At 33.5% G+C, this 25,335-nt stretch overlaps 1 protein-coding gene across 4 annotated transcripts in view; it reads left to right on the top strand.

The window, feature by feature from the left end:
• Positions 1-25,335, top strand: part of LOC143078722 (CD109 antigen-like) — a 356,264-nt gene that overhangs the window by 313,025 nt on the left and 17,904 nt on the right. For all 4 annotated transcript variants that reach the window (XM_076253652.1, XM_076253654.1, XM_076253653.1 and 1 more), the window contains exons 23-34: positions 4,500-4,614; positions 6,316-6,429; positions 8,233-8,331; positions 9,326-9,466; positions 11,102-11,237; positions 11,861-12,037; positions 13,391-13,472; positions 14,253-14,409; positions 22,351-22,428; positions 23,325-23,508; positions 23,895-24,103; positions 24,456-24,611. In XM_076253652.1, the coding sequence (XP_076109767.1) occupies positions 4,500-4,614; positions 6,316-6,429; positions 8,233-8,331; positions 9,326-9,466; positions 11,102-11,237; positions 11,861-12,037; positions 13,391-13,472; positions 14,253-14,409; positions 22,351-22,428; positions 23,325-23,508; positions 23,895-24,103; positions 24,456-24,611 (1,648 nt within the window). The remainder of the gene's footprint in view (positions 1-4,499; positions 4,615-6,315; positions 6,430-8,232; positions 8,332-9,325; positions 9,467-11,101; positions 11,238-11,860; positions 12,038-13,390; positions 13,473-14,252; positions 14,410-22,350; positions 22,429-23,324; positions 23,509-23,894; positions 24,104-24,455; positions 24,612-25,335) is intronic.

The raw sequence follows: 25,335 nt of genomic DNA, 5'->3' as shown, positions 1-25,335 counted from the left end.
CTTTATCATTTAATGGTCACATGAACGCTTGACGGGAAGCTAAAAAAACGGGAGGCTCTAAAACGCGGAAATGGAAAACGCGGAAATAAAAAATGAGTGTATTATAACTAATATCTTTGGAACTGCTAAAGCTAAATTAATAAATAAAACTGATTTTGAAAGCTAATATAATAGTCTATAAGATAAAATTAAAAAAAATATATTTGATTATGCTTTTTTACCGAAAAGTTGACCGGAAGGCTTTCTTAGTGCGACTCTGGCAACACATTTTTGAACATTAAAACTTAAATTCACGAAAAAGCATATAACCCGGTCAAAGTCTGTAAATTGACTCTTATAGACATTTAAATGACAAATAATATTATATAAAGAAAAAAATAAATATATTACTATAAAAGGACAAAAAGTTGACCGGAAGACCCCCTTGTACACAAATATTGAAGTGAAATTTTCAACTTTGAATTAAAATTCACAAAAATATAAAAAGCCCGGTCAAAGTCTGTAAATTGACTCTTAAAGACATTTAAATGACAAATAATATGATATAAAGAAAAAAATAAATGTATTTCCATTTCCTCGTTTTAGACCTTCCCAAGAAAAACCGAACTTGAAATGCGTAATTGACCCAGACTTTAAATCATTTCCGGAAAGAACCCCAAGTTCCGGATCGCGTCAATAGAAGTATTAAAAAAAATTTCTTCAAATTTAAAGCAATAAAATTTTCACAGTCGGGAGGATTTTCAAGGGTCGGTCGGTAAACTGCAAACAAACAATATTTTAATTTAAGCCTTCAGACAGTGACGCTCATATCAAAATATTTATAAAGAACAAGTACAAAGTTGAAGAGCATCGAGGATCCAAAATCCCAATAAGTTGTGCCAAATATGGCTAAGGTAATCTATGCCTGGGATAAGAAAATCCTTAAATGAGTATATCACGTGATCTTTGGTAGTATAATATATCCAATCGCAAAATAGAATGTAATACTTATTACACAAAAAGGTGTTAAAAGACACGAAGAAAATGAGTCTTAAGGCGAAGTGTACGTAATTAAACTACACAATGGATTTTTTAAAAATTTTACATGTAGATTCTGCTTGTAAAAATAAATTGGAAAATAAAATAAAAAAAGGGGGTAACCGTTTTCGTTTTTGAGATACGAGCTGTTGAAGTTAACAGCATCATACACCAAAATTACAAAGGATATATAGGGAAAATCGGGAAATTCGGCAGGAATTGTTACATTTCCAAGATTTTCTATTATATTAGACAATCGATTTTTTTTTTCAATTTATGAGACGTTTCTAAAATGTCTGAGGAATCGATTGGTGCAAAGAAAGTCCTTAGCAACCGTGCTACTTTTCAAGCTATACACGGTTAAAGTTGAATCTTGAGTGTAAAAAAACAAAAAACAACGACAACGTTATTGACGTCGCAGCAACAGTTGTATGAAATATATACCGTTTTGTTGGAGTTCGTGTTGCTCGGTCTTTAGTTCTTTATGTTACGTTTTGTGTACTATTGTATTGTATTTGTCTATTATATTCGGGTGCGTGCGGAGATCGCAAAGCTAGAAAACAGTTGACATTTTCTTCATTATGAACTAGAACTATTTTCGATCTGGTGCCTTATTTTTGTTAAAATCTAAACGTGTTTTCAAAATCTTTGTTCCTATAAAACTTAATGTCATCAAGGTCTCTTCTCAGATTATCAGCCATCTGTCTGGCACAGGATAACAAATCAATATTTAAGTAAATTTAAGTTGTGTGGTAATTCTTAGTACATTTGGGTAAATTAATCTTATCTTTGTGCCTCATAAGCATCTCTATAATTCAACACATCCCTGAGCCTCGACATTATATATTTTATGCATTGCATGCACAATCCAGACCGGCTAGTAACCGTTGTATAACTTTACACGTCTGAAGACGAATATTTGCGTGAAACATTTTTGTACGATTTTTATTTCTGGAAATCAATCTGAAATCTACAACAGTCCTATTCCGAAAGTCGGGCTGGACCATTACTTTTATGTGCATTCGGGATTTACAAAAATTGTAACCCGAATAATTCAGTCGTATTATTCAGCTGATGTACGAATGCTACATTTCTCGTGTGGGAGAAAATCGGACATGGAAAGGGCTTGAATTATTCGGATTACTCAAATCGAAACTCGGGAATATATTTCTAGCTGTTCAGAATTCGCGGAAATAAATGATTTTTTTTCGGCATTACGGTATTGAATCAATATGAGACAAGGGCGTAGCTAGGTATTCAGTCAACTGTGTACACATGGCATTCGATAATTAAAGAGTTTTGACAACTTCACCGGCTTTCATCTACAGATAACATTGTTTATTATTTTTTTTTGATAAAACAAAAAAATGTGAAAAAAATATGTGTATGCACGTGCCTAAAGTGCCTAACGGCAGCTACGCCCCTGTGAGATACCAATTATTTCTTTTAACAAATTCGAATACCAGTCAGTTTATAGGACTTCAGTTTGATATAGGAGCGGCAATCCATTCATGTTATCCAATCAATTGGGGGAGGGGTCAACATTGATAGTCAAAAAGCCTTGAAATATTCGATAAAAACCGTTGAATGTAAATTATATGAACTCCAAAGTCTCATATTATAAGACTAGTAAACCACAGGCTTCTCAATTCTTGTATGATCATGAACTAGGTGAAAACCTAGAGCTGACCGAGTGCGAGATTCTCATGGATAATCATCGAGGTCGTTAAACACTCCTTGCAGTAAACTTGGGTTAAATTTAAAAAAAAATCGAAATGTAATAGTCTCACCACATTTCACCTCTCATTCCACTAAATATTAAATTGCAGTTACAAGTATCACAAAACTTCCCTCACCTCTTTTTTTTTTAATCATAATAGAGGGAGGAGGGAAAGAGGGATCCAGATCCCGAAATCCCGGGCTTAAAAAACACGAAATCCCGAGGTCCCGAATTTAAAAAAAATTAAATCCCGACTACCCGAAATAGAATTCCCGGATCCCGGATCCCGAAAGTGTCAATCCCGAAATCGCGAGCTTAAAAACACCCGATCCAGGAGTTCCGATAAAGGTCCCCCCCCCCCTAAATTCTATATTCTATTCATTCATAATCTTGAATTGAGACTTGATACTTCAAAATTACATACTCTAATTTTGAATGATGCACACAGGCACAATAAAAGAAAACAGGTTTCGCTATATATCTCTTCGAAATTGGAATTTGTGAAAGAAGAAATGACATGTTATATTTTATCTTACATGTGTACTTTCAATTTCAATATGGTTCTAAATTTAGATTTAGTTTTCCCATAAATTGCGGACGGAATAGAAGACACCTGTTTATTTTCTGCACATGTAGAAAAAGTTGAAAACTGGGAGTTGAATGACATAATTTTACGTATTTTAATATAAATGTTAGAGTGAGACAATTTTTAAGTTACTGAGTAATTTTTGGGGCCTAATTTGTTTATTTTTGTTTGTTCTCCGTCTTTGTTCTTCCGACTGGTAAGTTTTGCACTAGTGGTCAAATTATTCTCTTGGTATCGTCTGATTTCTTATATGAATATAAATCATGTCCTTAAATTTTCAATTGCACAAAATACGAACATTTCAACGTCTTTTTAAAATAAACAATTAAATTCAAACGTCTTTCATTAATTATTTGTAACCTATTATAAAACTTTACGTTGAGTACTGTGTTTTGCGTTGAAGACTACGGCTTTTTTTAAAACGATATTGTTGGGTCAATTCAGGTTTCATTTAATTAATTTGATATCAATAGAAGAAAAATTGTTACATGTTTATTTGTTTATTTGTTTATAATTTGGTTGTGAGGCGTTTTTTCTTTCTATTGATATCATAAACACGAAATGCCTTCTCCTACGCGTCTAAAACAAAAAAAAAACAGTGTTTTTAAATCAGGCTGCACTCAGAACAACGTACAGAATGCTGTGATTTCTAATTGGAGTTATTTAGATAATTCCTATGAGGTTTAAGAAAGCACAGCAGTGCTTGTTGGATTCATTATAGAACGCAGAAAGTAGTTTCTCTTTCGTGTGTCCTTTCTTGGAGTAAGGGAGATAACTTGCGTAACTAACGACGAACGTTTTTACTCCCGTATTCCGCTAGAGGCGTGCAATTACGTACACTTCGCCTTAAGCAGAGCCACTTAGAACAGAACTGTAAAAAGTATAAATTGAACCATTTTCCGAATCTAAGTAAGTCGATTGAAAAAATTCCCATATTTTGTATATCAAAAGGAAAAGGGGTTGGATACCAAAGATACATTCAAACTCATAAGTCGAAAATGAACTGACAACTCCATTGCTAAAAAAAACACAAAAACAAATAACAGTACACAAAACAGAAAAATGAAGACTTAACTGCTGAGTAGCTTTCGTATTTTTTAAATGTGTCATATTTAATTGTATTTAACTAATTTTCAAATTGTAATAAATAAACTAGTAACGATTGGTATTATACAGGTCTGATGGTAAATATGAAAATATGTTTACGTTACCGGACACAATAACAGCATGGACAACTCGTGGGTTTGCGATAAGTCCTACAAATGGTCTAGGCATTGCAAAAAATGTTCAGGTAAGAAGTAATTGAAAGTTTAATTTGTACAAAAGAATATGCAATTAAAAGTTCATTACATCTTATGTAATGTGGTCAAAGATATATCCATTGAAACTTCTGTTTATATTCATCTCTAATATAATATGTTTGCATTGGCTTTCATCATTATGGTGTGTTTTTTTTTCTTCAAGTAAATGTGTGTCATCTGATTTCTTACCACTGATGGGCATACTAATAGTCTTCTCCCGTTCGTCTATCTTACATGAAATCACCAAAAGACGAGACCTATCTATGTATCAACAGTTTATTATATTTTGAAGCAAGCAAAGCTATGTCAACGAACATTTGGCCAAAACTTTTCTCTTAAATTGTAAGCGAGAAGTGTGGTAATTTATGTTTTGATTGATATTATTAATAAAATACAGTGTTTTATCCGTAAAATATGTGTTAAGGTCAAATTAATGCTAACTTACGTCATTTTTTAAAGTACATTGCAGTTTGTCGACCATTTGAAGACCCTTTCCATTAGTTCATGATCCCTCAACTTTGAATTAATGAAAAGAGATGCTGTCCATCAGATTGGCTTTTTTAAAATTCTGTCAAAAGACGATACCTTTTTAGTTTTTGGTTGGGTTCGAGTTGCCTAGTCGTTAGCTATCTATGTTGTGTCGTGTATACTATTATTTGTCTGTTTTAGGTTTTACAAACAAATTATTCTCTAAAATCACTGGACCAAATTTAACCAAACTTGGCCACAATAATCATTGGGGTATCTAGTTAAAAAAAACGTGTCTGATTACCCCGCCAACCAACCAAGATGGCCGCCATGGCTAAAAATAGAAAAAAGAGTTAAATTTAGGTTTTGGCTTATATCTCTGAAACCAAAGCATTTAGAGCAAATCTGAGATGGGTGAAACTGATCATCAGGTCAAATTCTATCTTCCCTGAAATTTTCAGACAAATTTTACAATCTGTTGTTGGGTTACTGCCCCTGAATTGGTAATTTTAAGGAAATTTTGCAGTTTTTGGTTACTATCTTGTCTATTATTATCTATAGAGGTAAACTGTAAACAGCAATAATGTTCAGCAAAGTAAGATCAACAAATAAGTCGGCATAACCAAAATTGTCAGTCGACCCCTTAAATAGTTATTGTCCTTTATAGAAAAAAATTTACAATTTTTCGTTAATTTTTGCAAAAATCTTATTCTCTGAAACTACTGAGACAAATTTAGTCATACTTGGCCATAATCATTATAAGGGTTTATGGTTTAGAAAATGTGTCCGTTTACCCCGCCTTTTAATTATCATGGCCGACATGGTTAAAAATAAAACATAGGGGTAAGCAGTTTTTGGTTTATATCTCTGAAACTGAAGCATTTAGAGCAAATGTGACCGATGGCACAAATGTTTATCAGATTTAGATTTATCTGTCCTTAAAAGTTTAGACAAATATGACAAACCGTTGTTGGGTTGCTGTTCCCGAGTTAGTAATTTCACGGTAATGTTGCAGTTTTTGTTATTATCCAAGATATAATTATATATGTAATATCTATAACTATTAATTATGATTTAAACCTTATTGTACATGATTTAAAAAGTAAATACAGTTGAGCGACACAGGCTCTTGAGAGCCTCTAGTTCTTTTTGTATGTTGACATATTAAAGTTGTCTTTTAAGTTTTGTTTAATGGTATTGAAATGTATTTTTACTTTCAACAGGTCGAAGGATTTAAGCAGTTTTTTGTTGTTGTTTCGTTGCCTGCATTAGCGGTTCGTGAAGACAAAATCGAAGTTAAACTTGTCGTGTTTAACTATTTTATGGCTCAAAAGAACGTAAGTGCAATAAATGATATGTACATTGCTATGAACGAAAATTAATCTGAGTAACCATAATTTTATTTTGAGTATATAGATTAAGTTTAGGACGAGATGATATCTAGAAAAACATTGGATGTTTGTGCTCGAAGTTTGTATGGTTTCTTAAGACACAATGTCAAAAAGTATGAAAGTAATTTTCTTTATCACTAATTTTATCTAACATGTAATTGATTAAATTGAATTCATATAGACAATGTTAAGATAGTTGGTCAAATTGACAATCCTTCTGTATCTCCTTATATACTTCTTTTCAGAAATACATTTCGTGTCCTCTTAAATTATTTGTATGCATAACATTCGTATTTGTAATTTTTTTATCGCATATTGTGCATTTGGCAACTAAATATAACAAAAATTCCGAACTCCAAGGAAAATTCAATACGACAAATTCCTTATCGAATGGCAAAATCAAAAACTCAATCACATCTAACTATAAAACATCTGTCATATTCCCTACGTGGTACGTGCATTTTCTTATTTAGAAAATGGTAGATAAAACCCAGTTTTATAGCTAGCTTAAACTCGCAATAGTATGAAATTTGTGTAGAATTCAATTATAATGACAATATTTTGTCAGCAAAACAATCGGACATAAAAGGTAAAAATGTTAAACATTAGGATACCGTTATTTCGATAACTTGCCTTCTTGATCACATGCAAGATCATTGTCTTTACCTATTTCATAATTGATTTATTAAGTATGTATCAGTTTCTGAACGAAAACACACTTAAACAAAACGAACAAACTTAAGTGACATGTATGCCTGCCTTATGGAGTTAAGTATTTAATGTACTTGTAGTTCATAGATTATACCGTTCGTTTTCCTGTCTGAATTTTTTACACCAGTCATTTTCTAGTAGGCCAAGAAAGATAACTGTAATTCTTTATTCTTCCTCAAACAATAACCTCGTTTAGATGTCTCTCATATACTGATATATACTCAAAACCAAAATACACTCTTACCAAATTTGTTATATTCAAATGTATGAAAATTGAAACTCGATTTATGCATCTATACTGCGTCAGTTATTATGCCTATTCCAGAATAGAATGAGGTAATTTCTTTTCTGGACATTTACTATATTTCACTGTAAGGCCTTCAACAATCAGATCTGATACTGGTTTACAATCTTTAGAATGTTACAGGGGGACTAAATGTCAGACAGTTGAGAAGTGAAAGCTAACCGTCTGAACTATACTAAAATCAATTTCTGAATTGCAAGCATAAAAATATCAAGTTTCTCATGATTAAAAATATTTGTTTAGCATTAAGTCATTAACACAAGTATTATGTTTTAACAAGTGTATAAGAGGTCGTAATGCTGGCTTTATAGATGGTAACATACTGTACAACTTTTAATAGTGTTTGTCATTTAATCATTGTTAAATTTTATAATTTCTAAAATGTGACTGTCATACAAGTGAGAGGTTAAGCTAGCTATAACACCAGGTTCAATCCACCATTTTCTACACAAGAAAATACCTGTACCAAGTCAGGAATATCACAGTTGTTATCCATTCGTTTGATGTGTTTGAACTTTTGATTTTGCCATTTGATTTAGGACTTTCCTTTTTGAATTTTCCTCTGAGTTCAGTATTTTTGTCTTTTGTCTTTTTTTCTAAGAATGAAAACATATGATTGGTTAACTTTTAAAATAGTTTTTTGTTTTTAATTGGCTGTTACTTTGCTACTAATTTGTGGTCAGAGTAACAGCTTATCAAATATTAAACGAAAACTCCTTTTGTTGTCATTCTAGGTACGTGTAACACTGAAGCAGTCGAAGGACTACATGATATTCCGAGATTCAAGCAACACGACACAGTCTTTAAATTCTGACTTTACAGACACAGTCCAGGTATAATGTATATCAAGTTGACATATTTCAAAAAGAGGAAATACCAGACTGATTTCATTGCTGCATATGTTTATGTTAAATTTTATATTTTTAGGAAGGTATCATGATAGCATTTTATGGAGAAACTGTTAAAAGTTACAGTTTAATAGTATTTTCGTCACGATATAATTCATCAATCTGTGTCAATTTTGGAAAACTGTGGCGGCGGCGGCGGTGGCTTCAACACTGTATTAGTTTGTGATTAGGTCTAGTTTATGGTAAACCACTAGTAGTAAGTTAAAGATATTTAGTATACAGTTGTTTAGTATTGGCACATTTCATTACCATGGAGATTATTTGTCCCCGCCCCCTCATTTATGGGCTATTTACTTTCAAATTTTGCTTAGTTTTCATGTATTAGTTTTTGATTAGGTCAGGTAATGGATACCAATAGTGGTAGGTTAATAATTATTGGTATGCAGTTGTATAAGCATTGGCATATTTCATTTCCATGGATATGATTTGCCCTCAGTCATGGTCTATTGACTTTGAAATTTTTACTTAGTTATCATGTATTAGTGTCTGAGTAGGTCAATTTAAAACGAAACCACTAGTGGTAAATTAATGATAATTAGTATGCAGTTGTATAAGCATTGGCAAATCTCATGTTCTATGGAGATTATTTGGCCCTACCCCCTCAGTCATGGTTTATTGAATTTGGAACTTTTGCTTAGTTTTCATGTATTAGTTTGTTATTAGGTCGGTTTATGGGAAACCACCAGTGGTATATAAATTATAATTGGTATGCAGTTGTATAAGCATTGTCATATTTCATTTCCATGGATATTATTTGGCCACGTCCCCTCAGTCATGGTCTATTGACTTTAAATATTTGCCAAATTTGCATGTTAAAGTGTTGCTATTTTAATTTAAACATCGCATTCCCATATTTACCAAAAAGCGAGACATATCTCTGTGATAACAGTTTATTTAAGAAAAAAGTTTATAATTTTAGGTACCTGCTGGACTGTCTAAAGGTATAAACGTGTTTATCAAACCCACTACTATAGGTAATATAATGATACGAGTTGAGGCGACAAGTGGAACACAAGTTACGGATGTCACCGATATTGTAGAGAAAATTATATCGGTCGATGTAAGTTTCATTTATCAAATTCTTGAAAAAGAAAAAATGAGGAAACAGAAACATTTTGTATGTGTTGTTAAATAGACATATACCTATTATTTGTGTATTCCCACTGTTGTTAAAAGGACATATACCTATTATTTGTGTATTCCCACTGTTGTTAAAAGGACATATACCTATTATTTGTGTATTCCCACTGTTGTTAAAAGAACATATACCTATTATTTGTGTATTCCCACTGTTGTTAAAAGTACATATACCTATTATTTGTGTAATCCCACTGTTGTTAAAAGGACATACCCACTGTTGTTAAAATGACATATACCGATTATTTGTGTATTCACACTGTTGTTAAAAGGACATATACCTATTATTTGTGTATTCCCACTGTTGTTAAAAGTACATATACCTATTATTTGTGTATTCCCACTGTTGTTAAAAGGACATATACCTATTATTTGTGTATTCCCACTGTTGTTAAAAGGACATATACCTATTATTTGTGTATTCCCACTGTTGTTAAAAGGACATATACCCATTATTTGTGTATTCCCACTGTTGTTAAAAGGACATATACCTATTATTTGTGTATTCCCACTGTTGTTAAATAGACATATACCTATTATTTGTGTATTCCCAGTGTTGTTAAAAGGACATATACCTATTATTTGTGTATTCACACTGTTGTTAAAAGGACATATACCTATTATTTGTGTATTCCCACTGTTGTTAAAAGGACATATACCTATTATTTGTGTATTCCCACTGTTGTTTAAAGGACATATACCTATTATTTGTGTATTCCCACTGTTGTTAAAAGACATATACCTATTATTTGTGTATTCCCACTGTTGTTAAAAGTACATATACCTATTATTTGTGTATTCCCACTGTTGTTAAAAGGACATATACCTATTATTCGTGTATTCCCACTGTTGTTTAAAGGACATATACCTATTATTTGTGTATTCCCACTGTTGTTTAAAGGACATATACCTATTATTTGTTAATTCCCACTGTTGTTAAAAGGACATATACCTATTATTTGTGTATTCCCAGTGTTGTTAAAAGGACATATACCTATTATTTGTGTATTCCCACTGCCTTTCTTGCTGCAGAGGCTATGGTGATGGTTTTGTTCGTCCTTCCTTTCATCCTTTCATCCTTTTGATACACGTTTTTGCATATAAACCTTAAATATAAGACCTTCATATCTAGTACAGTCATATTATTTCGGCGTGGTAGTTCGTCAGTTTATTATGACAATGTTTACGGAAGAAATGAGACATTTTTAAACGAATTGCTATCATTCCATGGTATATGGCCATCTTAGTGACGCAGATCAGAGACTCCGCCCAGATTAAGCTGAATTTTTTATTTAGCAGGTCTGTCATTCTCTAACTCATTTTTTTTTTAATGCAATATATTGATTGAAATTATTGAAAAACATTAATGGCATTGATAGGGTTCACATATGTTCTATATATGTTTATTTGTTGTAAGAGAACAGCCTTTGGACTTTCAAAGAAGACAGAGTCCGATTTTGATGCCTTCGATTTCGTTCTTGATATATTTCAACAAGATATTGAATCAAGGATTTGACCTAGTTATTTTGTTTGTGCAATTTATTTTTCATTATTTTAGCCTGAAGGAAAGACAAAATATGGTGGAGTGCAGCAGCTGTTTGAAGCACAAAGTACCTTGCAGACATTATTAGTTAATCCAGAGTTTCCTTCGGATTTTGTTCCTGACTCCAGGAAAATAACGGTTTCTGTTACAGGTTAGTTTATACAATTTCCCCCCCTTGATACGAGATAATTTATGTCCCTCTGGTATCTTTCGCCCCTATTTGATGATAATTCATAGATAGATATTTATAGGATGGATGTTAACAGTAACTTCAATTAGATAACCCCCTTCCAGCGGTCTAAATTATGTTTTCTATCTTTGATCATTTATCATGACCACAAGGTCGATTACACGTGCCCTGTTGGTAGACATTTCATCCCCTAGGGTATCACTAGGTTAGCAGCTAGTGATCCTATGCTGACATGGAATATCGTTTAATATATGTGTAAACTTAAATTCTAGAAAATTAAAAATCATTAGACACTCAGGTTACTCCCCTTTAGCCTTTATAGCTTAAGACAGATTTTGTACAAATATTTGAAATTTTTCTTATCGATGCTTTCCAAATTTTTTATTGTATTGAATTCGAGTTACCGCTCTTGTATGTACGATACTTGCCTTAATATATTGATAAAATGTTATGACGAAAAAAATTTGTCCTTGATATGTGAAATATGTGGAACACATGAACCATTGGAAATCTGTTCTTTCATTACTTTATGTTTAGCTTTTTTGGCAGAAGGATACCTTATGTTTTTTTGGTGTTTTTTTAAGGTGATATATTTGGACAGTCTCTACAAAATCTTGACTCCATGATAAGGGCACCATATGGATGTGGAGAACAAAACATGATTTCATTAGTTCCAAATATATATGCTATGTCTTACATGGAAGCTGTCAAAAATGTGAAACCGGAAATCAAGCAGAAAGCTGAGAAGAACATGCAACAAGGTAAATTTCATTAAGAATTCGTAGGTGCTCAACATAAAAGATCTTTACGAGACATGCGAATTGGGCTGTTATGAAATGTCATATTCGATTCATTGAATACTAGGTAATTCAGCATATTGAAATAGGCTTGTGACGTATCTAAATCTGTAGGCAATATTTTTTTGGAGATAGAAAGCTTAAAACATGGTTACATTCAGCATCCTTCTAGCATCGGATTTTGTCTAATGCTTAGTCCGTTGCTGTGTGTGTTACATTTTAATGTTGTGTCGTTGTTCTCCTCTTATATTTAATGCGTTTCCCTCAGTTTTAGTTTGTTACCCCGATTTTGTTTTTTGTCCATGTCAAAAACTGATTCAGGATTAACAAATTATTAGCTGCTAACTAAAATGTACATGGAATCAGCAGAGTTGAGATATTCGCCTTGCAACTCTAAGAACATTTATAATCTAAAGAAATGTATGATGAGAATATATTGATGGTCAAAGAAAATCAAAAATATAAAACTTGAGTTTTCCATGTTAGGAAAAGTTCCCAAAAGACCTGATGCCTTAATAAAAAATAATGACAATTGTAGTCAATGTGTTAACAAATTAAAACCTAGCTGTTTTGAGAATTAAAAGGGTCCTTTTTTGACTGTTATCAGGAAAAGTAGTCCCTTTTCCAGCGTGAGAGTATGAAATATTTACTGTGTATTTTCGTTCATGTGTTTCTCTAAACATGCCTTGTGTTGTTATTATTTTGTACTTGTATCTTGTTTATTTCATAACTGGCATGTCGATTATTATTAGGCAAATGAATAAGACTTGTTCTGTGACTATAGCATTTAATGACTGAAACTTTAGTTAGCATATTCTTGCCAATTGTTATGTTATGTAACAAATTTTATGCGTCTTAAATAAACTCATCATAGATACGAGGATGTAAATTTAGTATTTGCGTCAGACGCGCGTTTCGTCTAAAAAAGACTCATCAGAGACGCTCGTTTCTAAAATGGTTATAAAGGCCAAATTAAAGGCTACGAAAATGAAGAGCATTGATGACCAAAATTTCCAATAGGTTTTGTCAAATATAGCTCTGGTAATCTATTCTAGCACGCTTTTTCTGGAATTATCTTCGTCAGACATGCTCAAAGTCAATATTCGATAACCAAGAATGTATTATAACCTAAAAAATTGAAGAGCTATATAACAAAAAAGGACATAAAACATATTCAAATTTATCTAAGGTCAGTTATGCCTAATGGAGTTGAAACCTTAGTTTCTTATAATTTCAAAATTTTAATGTGTTTTCTTTTTATTGCCTTGCTAACAAGCAGTATTAGTATATTAGAATACATTCTATTCTGTATAACAGGGTACCAGCGAGAACTTAACTACAAGCATCCAAACGGAGGTTTTAGTGCATTTGGAGAGTCTGACGATTCCTTTTCAACATGGTTAGTATTCTTCAACTTATGCCACCAAAGTTAAATTTTCATTGTATAACTTATCACCACAAATATAGAATGCCTATACTTGTTAGCAAGACTATTTATATTCTACATATTTTAAATGCAAAATGTCAGGTCCAATTAGAATTGTTCCTCTGTTGCTTAAGTTTAACAAAAAGTATCACATCTTATATATCAGTCATAGAACTTTCTTTCCTATAGTTATTATCGTCTCAACGGTAAAGTGTAAACGCGGAAAACACGAAAAACTCATAACCTTAATTCAAATAAGGAGGTTAGTATGTGAATAAAAATTATAATTTGGAATTGATTTTTTTTTCTACTTGAAAAGGGATTTCTAACGATATTGCAGCCTAATGTTCTAACATATTATTGCACGAAGGACCACATTAAAAATTACCGACTTAACAATTCATTTCCGAAAGAGCTAGACTTTAGAACATACGTAAGAATTTTTCTGTTGTCATTTTATCCTGAAATAGTGCGCTCGCAAATTCGGTTTGGGTTAAGCACATATGACAGGTGAGCAAACCATCACTTCAAAACTTCTAGCCTAAGGTTATTATAAATGTGTGATGATTTTGTTTTAAACAATACATTGGCCTTAAAATCATTTGGAAAGATCATATAATTATTGATTACGTGCTTAAACTGAAAAAAAATATTTTACATACAGGAAAAGCATATATAATAAAATTAACGGTACCAATTTTCTTGCACCAGATGCGCATTTCGACAATACATGTCTCTTCAATGTGATTTCAGGTTGACTGCTTTTGTAATGAAGGCCTTTGCACAGGCCAGCAAGTTCATTTTTATTGATGACAAAGTGTTATTAGAAGCTAAAGATGCTATAATGTCGCAATCAAATAGAGACGGATCCTTTAATGAGCCTGGGAATGTAATTCACAAGGATATGATGGTAACAACATAATATGTCTTGTGATAATGATAATGATAAGCATAACGTACTTGTTTGCACTGATTAAGAATACCTGGTACTCTAGGGCATATCAGATATTACTTTCACTTGACGTCCGTCGCAGTCGCCGTCGTCGTCGCCATTGTTAACTGTTTCAAAGATCTTCTCCTGTGAAACCACAACCGACACTAACCAATATTTAATGATTTATTACATATCATGTATCTTAGTGAACTTGAGATTAAGGATACTACAGAAATGTGAGGGTTTGATTCATATCTTTATCTTTCCTTCGATATAGACATAAACAGACGACTTCAAAAAAGATTCTATGACGAACATTATGATGAAAACTTCCAAATTTTCAATTTCAATGTTTTGCAACAGTAACATACCTTCTTCTCTATTGGAAAAAAAATAAGGCTTTTCTACCTCAGGAATACAATACCTTAGCTGTATTTGGCAATACTTTTAGGAAATTTTGGTTCTCCATGCTCTTCAACCTCGTACTTTATTTGGCCTTTTAAACATTTTTTTGATTCGAGCGTTACTGATGAGTCTTTTGTAGATGAAACGCGCGTCTGGTGTAAATATGGAATTTTAATGCTGGTATCTATGATGAGTTTATTTGAATTCTCAGTTAATACGTTCCAGTCGTGCATTTTACACTTATGATGTCTTACATTATTTCAACAGTTAACGGTGTTAGAATATGGCAACAACGTTGCATAATTGCAGTTAAGTAACGAAATAACCTTCAGTTTAGTAGATTTGATCTGTATGACGTCACATTTGGCCATGACCAACTGGAAGAACGGCTGAAATATCGCCACTACAAAAGGATTTGTGTCACCATCACGAACTAGTTGACCGAAACGACATGTTATTCCGGTCTTAGATTTTTATCCTATAACTGATTATTGCGTATAGTGGGTAAGATTTCGTACAATGGCATGAAGTAAAATAACAGACGTCTTGCTAGTTTGATAATGTAATGAAAGCTAAAGGAAGTACGTCAACTATAGTAACGTTACAATTGAGCGGCGCGCTTTACTATACATCTAGTAAGCAGACTTTACAACATACTCGGGCCGCGCAAAAGATGAAATTAAAAGTATTAAAAAACTACAATATAAATTGACACTTGAAAAATTACTGAAAACCCTGAAGTCTCTGAAATGAGTTAATGTCTATATATGAAAAACTAAACTTAAATTGAATTTGCAGTCTTTGATTATGAATTATTTCCGTTTGTCCATTTCTTAAGTTTCTCTATTGCAACACTTTTCGCTTTACGGCTTAAGTTTCTAGAAGTAGAAGGATTGTTGAGATCACAATTATTGTCTATAGTAAAGTCTCTATTTTCTGACACTTCGAGAGGATAAAGTTTTGTTATTGGACGTGAAGTGAGTCCATTTTTAGTCCGTATAACAGCAGATCTCGTTTTCCCGTCACCTCCAATGTTCAGTTGATCAATAACGGCTAGATTCCACTTTGTCAGGTGACACTTGTACTACATCTCCAACTTTGATTGTTTGATTGTCCTTTCCGGTGTTTCGATGATATTCTCGAAGAGAGGTAAGATACTCGTGTTTCCATTTGTACCAAAACTGTTGAATAATTTGAGATTTCAATCGAGACAGTTTATTCACAGATTCATGAGTCATCTCAAGCGTCGAATGCTCAAAGTCTCTATTATCAGGGTATGGAAGTGTTCTGATCCGACGTCCGTAAAGTAAATGTGATGGCGTTAGCGGTTCATCTAAAGGATCTGACGATACGTAAGTTAGCGGACGGTCATTCATAATAGTTTCAACTTCAGTCACAATTGTCTTAAGAAGTTCTATATTGATAAGGGAACGTCCCAAAACCTTCTTAACACATTCTTTTGTAATCCCTACCAATCTTTCCCAAAAGCCACCATACCACGGTGCGCGTTTTGGTATAAATGTCCATGTTGTACCATAGTTGTTCAACTTTTCTGTAAGTGACGCTGATCGTGTGAGTTTCTCTATATGCTTAGCGGCTGCAGTGTAGGTAGTAGCATTGTCGGATATCATCGTTTTCGGTAACAATTTTCTACTTACGAATCTTCTAAATGCTAGGATAAATGTTTCTTCTGTTAAATTGTCTACCACTTCTAAATGCACAGCGCGAGTGCTGGCACATGTAAATAAACATATGTAAGCCTTGCTTGTAGTTCCATCGTTGTTTTTCACTGTCAGAGCTCCCGTAAAATCAACTCCCGTTACTGTGAACGGCGGTGCTTCTCGTAGTCTGTCCTTCGGTAAAGGCGGCGGATCTGGAGCTGTATACGGTCGGCCTTTAACTTTTTTACAGGTCACACATTTGCGTAAGATACTATTCGCAACTTGTCGTATAGTCGGTATCCAATATGTCTGGCGGAGTAGTGTGACGGTACTTGACAGTCCTGAGTGTAAATGTGAAATGAGAGCATCCATTATAATGAGTCTAGTTAATCTATCTTTTGCAGGTAGCAGTATAGGAAATTTAGTAGATTCATCCAATGGCGCGTTATGAATACGTCCTTCACAACGAATCAAGTTGTCCTTATCCAAATAAAGTTTCAATTGTTTAACTAAGTTGTGTGTCTTTGTTTCTCCATTCTGTAAGCTTAGCTTTACGTCCAAAAAGTGTCTTCGTTGTACTTCTTGTATCAAAGTATACGTTGCATTCTGTAATTCTTGCGTATTAAAATTTCCAGTACGTTTTTTTTTTGATCTACAGTTAACTATAAATCTTTCAACGTAGGCTATGACTCTCAAAACTTTCTTGAAAGAATTAAATCTGTCAATGTCAATTATGGTATTGATTTCCTGCGTTACACTGTGTGTACTCAGTATTTGTGTCGTATCAACTGTAACTTTTTGTTGAGCACTTGCTGGCATAATTTGCGTTTCATCTATTTTCCATTCAGGCCATATATTCTCGTTCGTTAACCAATCAGGGCCGTTCATCCATAACATGTTGTCTCTAAACTTTTGAGTTGTTATTCCTCTTGATAGTAAATCGGCGGGATTGGATTCACTTGGACAGTATTTCCATGTAAACTTTTCAGTCAGTTCTTTGATTTCTTTCACTCTATTAGCGACAAATTGTTTTAACGTCTTGTTCGAACTCAGCCAGCTCAAGACAATTTGGCTATCGCTCCATAATATTACACGATTAACATTGATATGAGACAAAATATGAAATAAAAGTCGACTTCCAATTACTGCTGCCATTAGTTCTAGTCTTGGAATTGTTAGCTGTTTTAACGGTGCTACTCGATTTCTTGACATTAAGAGTGAACTTTTCCTTCTGAAACTAGGTATGCACAAGCTCCTTAAGCTTTCATGCTAGCATCCATAAATACATGTATCAAACTGTCGCTGTTAGAATCCGAACAATTTGTAAAGTAGTGACGATGTATAACGGTCTTTGTTGCTTCATTTATATCTTTTCTGATGTCAATCCATTCTGTTCTCATATGATCAGGCAATGACTCGTTCCATTTCATATTTTCACCCCAAATTGTTTGCATAAACATTTTACCTCGTACGGTAACTGGACTGATAATCCCGAGTGGATCATAAACCTTGGACGATTCTCTAAGTACTTCGCGTTTCGTGATGAGGTCTATTTCCGTGTCTAGAATATTTTCAGCATACTTTAGTGTATCGTGATCTGTATTCCAACGCAAGCCTAATACTTTGACTACCTGCGCATTGTCGATAACTTTTTCAGATTCTGCAAGTTATAATAGTTTGTTATTTGATGCCCATGCGCGTAAATTGAATCCACCATCTGTAAATAATTTGCGAACAACTTTGAAATATTGTGACAATTCATCTTCGGAATTAAAACTAGAAACAATATTATCTACGTATAAATCTCTCATTAAATTGTCAGTAAATTCTGTCTGGTGGTTGTTGATGTGTTTTGATAAAACAGCATTTAATATAAATGGTGAAGAGGTGGCTCCAAATAATACAGATTTAAACCTATAAGTCGTGATACAACTGCTTGGGTCTGTTGGATTGCTTAACCAGAAAAATCTGGTGACGTCCCGGTCTGGAATATCTAGTCCAACGTTGAGAAATGCCTTTTCAATATCTGTACATACGGCGTATTTATTCATGCGGAAACTTAAAAGTATTGCGGTTACATCATTCAACTTCGGAGGTACGTTAAGTAAACAATCATTTAAGCTGGCGGTGTCCGGTGTTTGTCTACAACTACAGTCATACACGATCCTGATAGGTGTAGGTGCGGAATCTTTCTTCACTGGATGATGCGGGATATAATGTAACTTGGTATTTGGTTTAACTAAATCTTCCTCGACTTTCTCTATAAACCCTCGCTTTTCCTGTTCTTCGATGATTTCTCCATACTTTTGTAACAATTGCGGTTCTTTACTAAGACGTCTTATTACATTTTCAGTCCTACGAAAGGCGACTGCTTTGTTTGACGGTAATGGCGGGTGGTTGGTTTTCCAAGGTAGCTTGGCGACATACTTGTTGTCAAGAAATGACACTGATGAGTTTTCATAAATCGTTTAAAATTCTTGTAGCTCTGTATTTGTGTTACTGTCTTCTATACCAAGGGACTCGATTTCCCAAAACTTTGTTAAATTACATTCCTCTGCTTTATGAGACACGATAACGTTCAATATTGAACTACTGTTTGATTCTCTAATACTTGTCGTTGGTCCAGAAAGTAAATATCCTAATTTAGACTCGACGGCAGTCGGTCCATTACCTCTTATGATTTTATCTCCTACTATACTCCAATAATAATCTGCCCCAATAAGTAAATTAATATCAAACATGTCATCTTCTGTAATTGGGTGTGCTAATTTCAAACCATGCAAATGTCTCATATTAACTACTGATTTCATGTGCGTTTGTATCGGTAATGCTATTTCAGGAATGATAAGTACCTCGAGCGGTATGTTTTCTACATCGTCAGTTTGTAAGTAAATCGTTGCCGATTGCATATGCCTAACTTGTCTGTTTTGCTCTCCGAATCCAGAAAGATGAACTATTTCGGTCCCGTTTATACCTAAATCTAGTTTTCTGGCGAGTGATTCTGTGACGAATGATCTCTGTGCTCCTTCGTCTAGTAAAATATTAACATCCGTTGACTGTGTTCCTGAGCTCACGCAAGCGACAGCGGTTTTCAATATAACATTTGATGTTTTATGTGGTGCAATGAGGAGTGTAATACGGTTTTACCATTATCTTCGTTTACTTGTTCATGTGATTCGTTCATACTGTTATTCTTAGTACATTATACTTGTATGATGACGTTTGTTGCATTTTTTACACGTGCTTGTAGATTTGCAATCAGCTAATTTGTGACGACCGAGACAGTTAAAACATAGCCTATCTCTCTTAATTACAGCTGTGCGTGCATCAACGGTTGTGATTTTTGTGCAATTAACGGCTATATGCCCATTTTCATGGCAAAAAATGCAAGACTTAATGAAAGGCTTTTTATCCGAAACTGACTTTTCGGGTTTTCCGAATGTTGAGTTTGAACGTGACTTCATACTAGTTAAAAAGGTAGCGGTAGCGAGTGGTCTTTCTACTTTATCCGGTAATTTTCCGGCTTCCATAATATTTAGTTCGTCGAGAAGCGCTCTGCGTAAATCATATAGTGTCCAGTTTGTGGATCTGTGTTCTCGTGCTAAATGTTGACGTATCTCTGCGGGTAATTTATTTAGAATAACAGGAACTAGTAGTGATCCATACGTATCGTCTGTCTGTCCGAGTAACTCGAGACCTCTTACATAAGTTTCTGTCTTATCATAGTAACTACGGAGGCTAGTAATTGTATGAATTGGAGCCTGTAAATCAAGTAAGGCCTGCATGTAGGTTTGGACTATTTTATGAGTTTGCCCGTATCTTTCCCGGAGTAATGAAATTGCTTTGTCGTAATTTGTGTTCGTCATGGAAAAACCTGCTATAGTTTGTAACGCTTCGCTTTGTAGAAGGGACTTTAAGTAGTTGAATTTTTGTGCATCACTCAGTGTAGGATTTGTGTGGATCGCGGTTTCATAGGAGTCCCAAAATGATTGCCAGTCTAGTATATCTCCGGTAAATATAGGCAAGTTTAACTTCGGAAGCTTGTGATACTCGCTGTTTGTGCTAGACGATGAGCGTGAATTTGAGCTATGTGTATATTGTTGGTTTGCTGATGTTGAAGGTTGACTAATAAATGTAGATGGAACTGATTGTGTATTCTGTATAAAATTATCGGCATGAGGGTTCAAATTCAATGAAATTGATTCATTTGCGGGTAAACTCTGATTTTGAACTGGCTTTGCTAATTTTGTGATTTGCCGTAATTTATATTCTAAATTGTACATTTACTCATCTGAGTCCTGTATTTCCCCAGCTACATCTTCATCCGAAGTTTGCTCCAAGATCTTTTCGCTGATATTTTCTAAAATTCTTTTCTTCTGTGTGACTGCTTCTAATAGTGTTGAAATTTCTTCGTAATCAGCTTCGGAACTTTGTTGAATTTCTTCGAATTTCCTCAGGAGTTTCGTAACTGCACCTTTGTGTCCCGCTCGGACGGCTTTCATCTTCGCTTCCATTATTTCATCTGGTCTCGTCACCAATATTGCGTATAGTGGGTAAGATTTCGTACAATGGCATGAAGTAAAATAACAGACGTCTTGCTAGTTTGATAATGTAATGAAAGCTGAAGGAAGTACGTCAACTATAGTGACGTTAAAATTGAGCGGCGCGCTTTACTATACATCTAGTAAGCAGACTTTACAACACTGATTGAGACATTGTTTGGCAGGTGATGCGTTTTCATTGGAAGAGGCCATTATCCTGTCATCTACGCGCCCGGTAGAGTTCGAAATGTAGTACTTTGATTCCCACAATTTCTGTTTCTTACCTTTATATGTTTTTTCCTGGTTGATTTCCGATATTTGAATATTATTAAAGTACAGCACTGTCGCCGTAATTTAAGCAAATTAACACTTGATTATCTTTCAAGTGTCTTGTTTAAAGTTAGTGTTGTTTTTTTTATCTATTCTGGTGGTTTTATCTGGGCTCTTCGGCTTCCCCGCCAATAAAACTTACCTCCACAAAAAAGACGAAAATCGGTGTTTTAAAGTGGCGTTAAAAACACAAGAAATAAATAATTATGTTTTTTTTTATTCTAGCACATTAACTAACATGATCGTCATGGCTTAAAATATAAAGGATGGGTAAATTGTATCATTTGACTCCCTATATGAGTTATGATATTGCCATTTAAAGATAACATTGACTCATATTTTCTAGCTTTGGTCTGTTATTTCAAAAGAAATGATTTAAATGTAGAAATTGTAAACAGCAAAAATGGTTAGCAAAACAAGAATTATTACACAATACTAATCCTACTAAAACAATGAGATGACTCATTACAGGACTAATTAACTGCGGTAGATTAATTCATGTTCACACATTTTGCTTGTTGTCTATTTAGTACTGTTTGGTAGCTGTTAAGACAATTCAGTTATTATGTAAATGTGTACTGGTAAAAAAAGAAATTCTGACCATAATAAGTCTGGAAATTGACTGGAAGACTGAAGTCTTAAAACAAATTATTGTCCAGTTTTCTAAGAGCTGTTGTGTTTTACCAAATGATGTTTGAGGTCAAAATTCGTTAACTAAGGGCATATGGAGGTCAACTGCTAGTTCTAAACTGCTTGAATTATTATTCTTCGTGATTTGCCGATATATTTTTAATATGGTTGTCACGAGATTTTTCTTGTTAGTTCAATGTTAATTAGATCCTCGTATGCAGAAATCTGCTTTATCAAAATAATCAATAAAAGGAATTGAAGGGCGCAGCAAGATGTAAGTTATTTATATTTGCAGAAAACAAATTTTGTAGAATTATGCTACTTTTTCAATGTATCATTATTTTTTTAAGACTGGTACCAGTGGAGGACCAATGCTCACAGCTTATGTGTATATAGCCTTCAAAGAAACTCAAAACACAGAGGTTGCGGTAAGTTATTCAAGATTATATGTTCTGTAAAAGTTTGAAACCCCTATCCATCAACTATCATAGCCGCTTTTGCATATGATGTCACAAGAATAATTCTGACCCAGTCATAAATTATATACCAGACAGTAGTACATATTTAAGACGAAATAGTTCCTATGCGTGGGTGATACTTTCAAAATAGATGTACTCCTGTAACAGTGTTTTCAACCAAAATAATTATTTAGTAATAATATATAATCATTTACATTTAAATTATTGTTTGTCATCAATTATCGATAACAATGATTTTGTGCTCGCTCAGTCTTTTAGAGGCCTTCGAGTGGGGATATGAATAAATAAAAGAGAAAAATTCATGCATGTGCATGAGCAGAAAAAAGAATGGTTAGGTATTCAACATTAACATAAACTCACAAGTTTTAGTTTTCTGCTAGTTATACGTATTATTTTATTTATACCTAAACACAACTATGGTGACTCCAAAATTTAAATAAATGTTTATAACACGTACGATGTGATAATTCAGCGTTACAGAGGACATTTCATCTAATTTGTTCACCAGGTAATTGATAACCTGGGTGCGTAAAGAAATGTTCTCGTCCATACTTTTATGAAAACGATTCTATATAGAATATTTTAGGCAATATTCTTATTTTGAAGACCGTTTAACAATGCAAAGCGATATAGGGTTAATATCCGTTGAGCATTATGTAATAAGTTTTAAACAACTACATGGTTTACCTAGGTGACCATATTTGTGTTTTATCTAAAGGTTTATTGAAGTTTCTTATTTAAATTCTTGTCCCTAAAGAGCCATCAAGCTCTTTCGTCAATTTGGTTTTCGGAACAGTGAATAATTCTTACTTACAGTAACACAAATACATGTTCTTTCTGTTTAGATTCCAAATACCTTCGATGCAAGTTTGACTTTAAAATATTTGGAGAACTTCTACAAGAATACGCCAGGTCTGACGGCTTTCCAAAGAGCAGTTCTTGCATATTGTTTTGCTCTTGGTAACAGCCAGGAGCAGCTATCCAACGTTTTGGTTGATCTTAATGGTGTTTCAACGATTTCAGATGATGGTAACAAATATTTCGTTTCCCTTTCGTGTACTATTTTTCAACATGAATATTTTTTTTTCACTTTGAAAGATATCCATTTTTCTTTATTTTCGTTAAATTATCATGCATATGCTTTGAGTTTAAATATAAACGCATACGTTTCTTGTACAATCCAGACAGAAGACAGGAAACTTCATTGTATGGATTATTTTGTTAGAATTTGAAAACGAAAACACTTTTCAAAAACCCTTTTTTCATGTCCAAACTTTAAAATAACTTTTAAATTACAAATTAATCTATTTACATTACATTGAAAAAAGACATTTCAATATTTTTTTTATACATTATGTAAACGTAAGGGTTTGTAGAAATACTTAATAAAAAAAATGTTGTATAATCAACCAAAGGTGACTTGCGATGTTGGTGTGACCTGAGAAAGAAAGAAGTTGGAAATCAAAAGATGTACAGCACTTATGATGTTAAACCATCAGCAATTGAAACGGCTGCATATGTTTTGTTGACACACGTGGTCAAAGGGGATATGACAAGTGGAAGACCCATTGCTAAATGGCTGATTTCACAGATTAATGGAAAAGGCGGATATTTATCGACTCAGGTAAGAATGTATAAATAGCTGAGTTATATATTTGAAACTTTCCAACAACGGTAAATTTTGAAATATGCATGGAAATTTAAGCGGGTCAAATTTTTCTCGTTTCTTTAACTGCCGTGAACACAGCGATTATTAACACAAGACAAAACAAAAACCGATATACGGTATTTAGGAATACTTTAATGTTCCATTGCTAAATTTTGAGAACTAGACAACGTTAAGAACGCCCATGTACTTGAATCACATTAAGCTTGAAATTATAGTATAAAAAACATTTGAAGAATGCATGACGATAATAATATATAAATAGCAGTTGTATATTAACTTTAAATTAATTTTGTTTTGCAAATTGCAGGACACAGTAATGGGCCTTCAAGCCTTGTCAAGCTATGCTGAAATATTATCCAGTGGACAAAAGGCTGCAACAGTTACCTTCAAATCATTGGGCCAGCAGGATGTTACATTCACAATTGATAATGACAATGCGATACTTCTACAGTCAAAAAGCATGGTAGATCAAACAATTTTTGTATACATTTAATCTGATAAGATGAGGTTAACATAAACATCAAGTTTTAAATTGATTAACAATCAAGTAATGTTTTATTACATGTTTAATTAGAATTGAAATATTGAAGATATCCGACTCAATTTTAACATTATACTTTTTCCTGTATACAATAACCCTGCAAACATAGGCATCTTAGGCAGGTAATATTCATTTAGAAATTCCAAGAAAAAGAGTCAAACTTTCCTCAATTTTATTTCTTTCTTCTGAATTTTTTTGTGGAAAAGATTACACGAAATGCAATCAAAACCCTATGTTACTGACTGAATATCTAAATCTTTATCACTACTTTTGAGATACAAAACAAATACACCTTACCGCTTATCCCGGCTGACCCGACCGCTTGAACTTTTGACGCATTCAACAATCACTTTTCCATTGTGGCGTCAGTTGTTTTGTTTTGTGACGTCAAAATTTTACGGGAACCTGTGTGATATCAAGTAATGGCGGATAAATAGCGATAAGGTGTATATTATGCATTGATCATACATTTCTATACATCCTATCCATAAATAATTCCAGTAATTAATCACTGAAATAAACACTCAAATATTCAAGTCACAATCTTTTCATAAAATTACATAATTTTGGCAAGGAGCAGGATCCCATATCTTTTTTTAAAAATATCACTGAGTTATCTTCCTTTTTCCAGAATTTTAGTTGAATC

Source organism: Mytilus galloprovincialis, chromosome 6 (genome assembly GCF_965363235.1).
Source record: "Mytilus galloprovincialis chromosome 6, xbMytGall1.hap1.1, whole genome shotgun sequence".
NCBI lineage: Eukaryota > Metazoa > Mollusca > Bivalvia > Mytilida > Mytilidae > Mytilus > Mytilus galloprovincialis.
This window is presented reverse-complemented; position numbering and strand designations above follow the sequence as displayed.